The sequence below is a fragment of the Ranitomeya imitator genome, chromosome 5 (assembly GCF_032444005.1).
Source record: "Ranitomeya imitator isolate aRanImi1 chromosome 5, aRanImi1.pri, whole genome shotgun sequence".
Classification (NCBI taxonomy): Eukaryota; Metazoa; Chordata; class Amphibia; order Anura; family Dendrobatidae; genus Ranitomeya; species Ranitomeya imitator.
This window is the reverse complement of record NC_091286.1, coordinates 404,840,934-404,848,579: the sequence shown is the minus strand read 5'-3', so window position 1 is coordinate 404,848,579 and position 7,646 is coordinate 404,840,934. Positions and strand designations below refer to the sequence as shown.

General features: G+C 47.0%; 1 protein-coding gene across 1 annotated transcript in view; it reads left to right on the top strand.

Annotated features, from left to right (window-relative positions):
- Positions 1–2,833: 2,833 nt before the first annotated feature.
- ABCF3 (ATP binding cassette subfamily F member 3) overlaps positions 2,834–7,646 on the top strand; it is a 97,042-nt gene continuing 92,229 nt past the window's right edge. The window contains exons 1-2 of the mRNA XM_069726970.1: positions 2,834–2,944; positions 6,075–6,222. Of these exons, the coding sequence (XP_069583071.1) occupies positions 2,872–2,944; positions 6,075–6,222 (221 nt within the window). The 5' untranslated portion in view covers positions 2,834–2,871. The remainder of the gene's footprint in view (positions 2,945–6,074; positions 6,223–7,646) is intronic.

Genomic DNA, 7,646 nt, shown 5'->3' with positions numbered 1-7,646 from the left:
GGGTCTAGTTTCCAAAATGGGGTCACTTGTGGAGGGTTTCTACTGGTTAGGTACGTCAGGGGCTCTGCAAACGCAACATAATACCCGCAGACCATTCTATCAAAGTCTGCATTCCAAAACGGCGCTCCTTCCTTCCGAGCTCTGCCGTGCGCCCAAACAGTGGTTTACCCCCACATATGGGGTACCAGCATACTCAGGACAAATTGGACAACAACTTTTGGGGTCCAATTTCTCTTGTTACCCTTGTGAAAATGAAAACTTGGGGGCTAAAAAATCTTTTTTGTGGAAAAAAAAAATATTTTTTATTTTCACGGCTCTGCATTATAAACTTCTGTGAAGCACTTGGGCATTCAAGGTTCTCACCACACATCTAGATAAGTTCCATGGGGGGTCTAGTTTCTAAAATGGGGTCACTTGTGGGGGATTTCTACTGTTTAGGCACATCAGGGGCTCTCCAAACGCGACATGGCGTTCGATCTCAATTCCAGCCAATTCTACATTGAAAAAGTAAAACGGCACTCCTTCTCTTCCAAGCTCTGCGGTGCGCCCTAACAGTTGTTTACCCCCACATATTGGGTATCGGCGTACTCAGGAGAAATTGCACAACAACTTTTGTGGTCTAATTTCTCCTGTTACCCTTGTGAAAATAAAAATTTGTGGGCAAAAAGATCATTTTTGTAGAAAAAATGCAATTTTTTTTTTCACGGCTCTACGTTATAAACTTCTGTGAAGCACATGGGGGTTCAAAGTGCTCACCACACATCTAGATATGTTCCTTAAGGGGTCTAGTTTCCAAAATGGGGTCACTTGTGGGGGGTTTCCACTGTTTAGGCACATCAGGGGCTCTCCAAACGCGACATGGTGTCCAATCTCAATTCCAGCCAATTCAACATTGAAAAAGTAAAACGGCGCTCCTTCACTTCCAAGCTCTGCGGTGCGCCCAAACAGTGGTTTACCCTCACATATGGGGTATCGACGTATTCAGGAGAAATCGCACAACAACTTTTGTGGTCTAATTTCTCCTGTTACCCTTGTGAAAATAAGAATTTGTGGGCGAAAAGATAATTTTTGTGTAAACAAAAGCGATTTTTTATTTTCACGGCTCTACGTTATAAACTTCTGTGAAGCACTTGGGGGTTCAAAGTGCTCACCACACATCTAGATAAGTTCCTTAAGGTGTCTAGTTTCCAAAATGGTGTCACTTGTGGGGAGTTTCCACTGTTTAGGCACATCAGGGGCTCTCTAAACGTGACATGGTGTCCGATCTCAATTCCAGCCAATTCTGCATTGAAAAAGTCAAACGGCGCTCCTTCACTTCTAAGTTCTGCGGTGCGCCCTAACAGTGGTTTACCCTCACATATGGGGTATCGACGTATTCAGGAGAAATCGCACAACAACTTTTGTGGTCTAATTTCTCCTGTTACCCTTGTGAAAATAAGAATTTGTGGGCGAAAAGATAATTTTTGTGTAAACAAAAGCGATTTTTTATTTTCACGGCTCTACGTTATAAACTTCTGTGAAGCACTTGGGGGTTCAAAGTGCTCACCACACATCTAGATAAGTTCCTTAAGGTGTCTAGTTTCCAAAATGGTGTCACTTGTGGGGAGTTTCCACTGTTTAGGCACATCAGGGGCTCTCTAAACGTGACATGGCGTCCGATCTCAGTTCCAGCCAATTCTGCATTGAAAAAGTCAAACGGCGCTCCTTCACTTCTAAGTTCTGCGGTGCGCCCTAACAGTGGTTTACCCCCACATATGGGGTATTGGCGTATTCAGGAGAAATTGCATAACAAAATTTATGGTTACATTTCTGTTTTTACACTTGTGAAAATAAAAAAAATGGTTCTGAATTAAGATGTTTGCAAAAAAAGTTAAATGTTCATTTTTTCCTTCCACATTGTTTCAGTTCCTGTGAAGCACGTAAAGGGTTAATAAACTTCTTGAATGTGGTTTTGAGAACCTTGAGGGGTGTAGTTTTTAGAATGGTGTCACACTTCATTATTTTCTATCATATAGACTCCTCAAAATGACTTCAAATGTGATGTGGTCCCTAAAAAAAAATGGTGTTGTAAAAATGAAATTGCTGGTCAACTTTTAACCCTTATAACTCCCTAACAAAAAAAAATTTTGTTTCCAAAATTGTGCTGATGTAAAGTAGACGTGTGGGAAATGTTATTTATTAACTATTTTTTCGTGACATATCTCTCTGATTTAAGGGCATAAAAATACAAAGTTTGAAAATTGCAAAATTTTAAAAATTTTCGCCATATTTCCGTTTTTTTCATAAATAATCGCAAGTAATATCGAAGAAATGTTACCACTAACATGAAGTACAATATGTCACGAAAAAACAATCTCAGAATCAGCGGGATCCGTTGAAGCGTTCCAGAGTTATAACCTCATAAAGTGACAGTGGTCAGAATTGCAAAAATTGGCCTGGTAATTAAGTACCAAATTGGCTCTGTCACTAAGGGGTTAAAAAAAAAATATAACCTGTTGTTTATTGATGTTGGTTGTCGGACTCCACCATAGTCCACAGCGCTGTACAGAGATCATCCCTCCCTGTCTCCAGGTCTCACAATATAATGAACTCCTGGTGACGATTCCCTATCATTCCTGCATAACCCTCTCCACATCACAGAGAACTCGTGACAAATGCACGGCACACTGACATGAGTGGGAATCGCCATGAGGCAGAGCAGGGTCCACACGGGCCAGTGACAGCTGTGACTGCGGCAGCGGAACTGGCCACGACTGCCGCTCTATCCCTGTCAGATCCACACGTCACCGTGTACTACACTTCCCATCATCCTCTGCTCTTCCGGTGCGCATGATCTCTCTTTTTACGCCTGCGCTGTGCTTGCCGGCCAACATGGCGACCTTCGTGGAGATACTGAGGAGCGAGTTTCCACAGCTGGATGCCGAGCTCTTGCAATATGTGACCGGTAAGTGGGGCGGGCAGTGCCGGAGACCTCGGGAGAGGAGGCGCCCGGCTGGAAATGACGGGGACACACATGTGTCTGCTGGGCACTGATTTGGACTCCTCTGTATGAGGCACTGTGATAAGATGGCATCATGCCAAAGGCTCCTGTACTACTGATCACAAGTACTGATGGAAAGCGGCCACTACTGAGGGGAAAGCGGCCACTACAGGGGGGAAGGCGGCCACTACTGAGGGGAAGGCGGCCACTACTGAGGGGAAGGCGGCCACTACAGGGGGGAAGGCGGCCACTACTGAGGGGAAGGCGGCCACTACAGGGGGGAAGGCGGCCACTACTGAGGGGAAGGCGGCCACTACAGGGCGGAAGGCGGCCACTACAGTGGGGAAGGCGGCCACTACTGAGGGGAAGGCGGCCACTACTGGGGGGAAGGCGGCCACTACAGGGGGGAAGGCGGCCACTACTGAGGGGAAGGCGGCCACTACTGAGGGGAAGGCGGCCACTACTGAGGGGAAGGCGGCTACTGCAGGGGGGAAGGCGGCCACTACTGAGGGGAAGGCGGCCACTACTGAGGGGAAGGCGGCCACTACAGGGGGGAAGGCGGCCACTACTGAGGGGAAGGCGGCCACTACTGAGGGGAAGGCGGCCACTACTGAGGGGAAGGCGGCCACTACTGGGGGGAAGGCGGCCACTACTGAGGGGAAGGCGGCCACTACAGGGCGGAAGGCGGCCACTACAGTGGGGAAGGCGGCCACTACTGAGGGGAAGGCGGCCACTACAGTGGGGAAGGCGGCCACTACTGAGGGGAAGGCGGCCACTACTGAGGGGAAGGCGGCCACTACAGTGGGGAAGGCGGCCACTACAGTGGGGAAGGCGGCCACTACTGAGGGGAAGGCGGCCACTACTGAGGGGAAGGCGGCCACTACTGAGGGGAAGGCGGCCACTACTGGGGGGAAGGCGGCCACTACTGAGGGGAAGGCGGCCACTACAGGGGGGAAGGCGGCCACTACTGAGGGGAAGGCGGCCACTACTGAGGGGAAGGCGGCTACTGCAGGGGGGAAGGCGGCCATTGCAGGGGGAAAGGCGGCCACTACAGGAGGGGAAGGCGGCCACTACAGGAGGGGAAGGCGGCCACTACAGGAGGGGAAGGCGGCCACTAGCTGTCAGATACATTAGGACACCCGTTCCTCCTATGTCCTCCTGTCACTGCCATCCATCTGCAGACCATAGATCACTGCTTCCAGCAGCCTGTACTCTGCAGATGTCAGATTCCTGCTGTACAGTAAGCAGTACATTAGGGGTCCGCTATCGATGCTGGTGCTTGACCTTGTGGTGCAGGGATGTACGTATGATGTCTTCTTCTGGGGTATGCTTTTGCTGATGTACGTGTGACCGGCTCATGAGGGATCTCATGGTGTCAATCTGCTCATTGCCAGCCTCTGAACATTGTCTCCTTTGGGGACTCCATACAGCTGCGAGCCATGATGTTTGGGCTCAGGTCTATACATTACATTTTTCTTTTTCTGTATATTTTCTGACATATTAAACAGACGCCTCTATAACCTATTGGTATCACTGCTCATCATCTGCCACAAGTGGGTACATCATGGAAGGCTTGCGATGTATATGATTACCAGATACCAGTCAGGGGGTCTGGTCCATGATCTGATAAGACAAGTGCAGTAGTGTACCGAGTGCGCCTTGTGAACACTGTATGTGATTTCACATCTGCATCACTGCTATAAAGAATATACTTCTGAATCTTGGTTCTTGGCACGCCAGTTTATGTGCCAACCAGCCACGACAAGACTGACCTCATTGTAGATGGGAACCTACAATATCAAAACTATCTATCCTGGACTAAGGACTACAAATGTAAAAGGCATGTAAGATTTTGCTCTAAAATCAGCCTTAGGTCAGGTTTAGATGGACATACTTCACGGTCTGTATACGGACCAGGATGACCGCCGGGCTTGATTCCCAGACTTACAACCTTATTGCCACACCTGCGGACAGTCTAGGCCTCGCAGTTTGCATATGGGCCATGTACTGCCATGAAGGGGATCATATAATGTACAACCTACTAACCCAGTTGTCTGTAATGGGGCCCACTAGACTTCTGTCAGGGTCCTTTTTTTTTTTTTCTTTGAGTAAAACAAATGCAGATAAATTACTCCATACTATTGTGATTGACTTTTTCGGTCACTTGTCTAGTTTGGTCACCTATTACAACAATATAGAAATAAGCAGATAGAACAGATCTGTCCAAAGCTATGGAATATATATGAGATTACATCCATGCATAGGTTTTAAAAACTCGCGGAGTACCTGTCATTTTTACCATACAAAATAGTACGACAGAGACTTAAAGAGGAAGATGTGAGCGTAGACTGACCAGGAGGCCAAAAGGACAATCTTCTGACCTCCATCTAATATACCCCGAAGAGCACATCTCCAAGTATGTCAGACGCTTTGTAACCAGGCTCTTTCTCTGTTACCTTGAGGCCCCATGCAGACATGTTTTTTTCACATTTGGGAATAAAAAAAAGCCTATTTCTTTCAGCATTTGTAAATTTAGACATTTTTACCAAAAGTGATTTTAATTGTATGCTTAAAAATAAAATAATAATCGCCAACTTTCTCCTACACTTTGTTAAAAAACATACAGCAAATGGATGCCATCCGTTCATTCATTGACTCAGACATTTATGATTGATTTTGATCCGTGACTCAGAACAAAAATCGACACGTGGCCTTTTCTTTTTTTACAGACTCTCGGTCGACAAAAAATCCAGACATCTGAACAGTATCGTAGAACACGTACCCATGATAATCTATCTATTAAAACCACTCATAGAACACGCTCATAAAAACCAGATGTCTGAATGCGGCCTAACGTCTTAATATCCACGGTGTAATATGTGCAGTGTGTCACAAGTAGTGCAGCCCACGTCTGTGCATTGGATCACCTCCAGTGTACACTTCACGGAATTCCTCCTGTTGGTTTGAGGTTGAGGAAAAGCCGCCGCCGAGCCAAAACATTAGCATCTCCTCCTACTTCACGTGAGGATTGATTTCAGTGAATGCTGCCATTGACAGTTGTGTTCTAATATGCAGCGTTTCTTCATCCCTCTAGATGTCCTGGACAGCGGGCAATCTGACTTTGAATCAGAGAATGACTTGTTTGAGGCAGTGGGGGAGCTTCTGCAGGACGTGTCTGGAGATACCAAAGGTGACGACGACATCCGCGACATCTGTCAGAGGATGTACAGATCGATGCGTATGTGAGTATGTCCTGCCAGCACGTCTCACACCAGTGATCCTTGTACAGGCATTAATGCAGGTATGTGCTCTGTGCCCCAACGGAGAGGTGGAACGAATCTGAGCCGTTTAGGAGCTGAGTAGTGATGAACGAACGTACTCGGATAAGGTGTTATCTGAGCGTGCTACGGCGCTAACCGAGGGTCTTCCATATGCTCAAATAATATGTTTGCAAGTACCCTCACCTGCATGTCTCGTGACTGTTCAACAGCCGCAACACATGCAGGGACTTTCTAACAAACAGGCAATCCCTGCATGTGTTGTGGCTGTCGAACAGTCACAATATATGCAGCAGCAGGGGCTCGAACATATTACCGTATATACTCGAGTATAAGCCGACCCCCCCTAATTTTGCCACAAAAAAATGGGAAAACTTAATGACTCGAGTATAAGCCTAGGGTGGAAAATGCAGCAGCTACCGGTAAATTTCAAACATAAAAATAGATACCAATAAAAGTAAAATTAATTGAGACATCAGTAGGTTAAGTGTTTTTGAATATCCATATTGAATCAGGAGCCCCATTTAATGCTCCATACAGTTTGATGGGCTCCATAAGATGCTCCATATTAAAATATGCCCCATATAATCCTGCATAAAGGTTAATAATTGCCCCATAAGATGCTCCATAGACACATTTGCCCAATATAATGCTGCACAAATGTTGATTATGACCCCATAAGATGCTCCATACAGACATTTGCCCCATATAATGCTCCACAAATGTGGATTATGGCCCCACAAGATGCTCAATACAGATAACTGCCCCATATAATGCTGCACATGGCCACATAAGATGCTCCATACAGATATTTGCCCCATATAATGCTGCACATGGCCACATAAGATGCCCCATACAGACATTTGCCCCCATATAATGCTGCACATGGCCGGATAAAATGCCCCATACAGACATTTGCCCCCATATAATGCTGCACATGGCCGGATAAAATGCCCCATACAGACATTTGCTCCCATATAATGCTGCGCATGGCCACATAAGATGCCCCATGCAGACATTTGCCCCCATATAATGCTGCACATGGGTGGATAAGATGCCCCATACAGACATTTACCCCATATAATGCTGCACATGGCCTCATAACATGCTCCATACAGATATTTGGCCCAAAAGCTGTTGCTGCGATAAAAAAAAAAAAAAAAAATTACATACTTACCTTTCCCGTTCCACCACTGACCGCCGCTGTGTCTTCCCATCCTCTGCACCGACGTTCAGGAAGAGGGCGGCGCGTACTAATCGCGTCACCGCCCCCTCTGACCTGAGCGTCACTGCAGAGGTCGCGGAAGACACAGCGGCGCCGCCGGTGGCACAAGGAGCAGGTGAGTATCGCGCACTGCCCCTCATCATACTTGCCTGCTCCTGGTGCC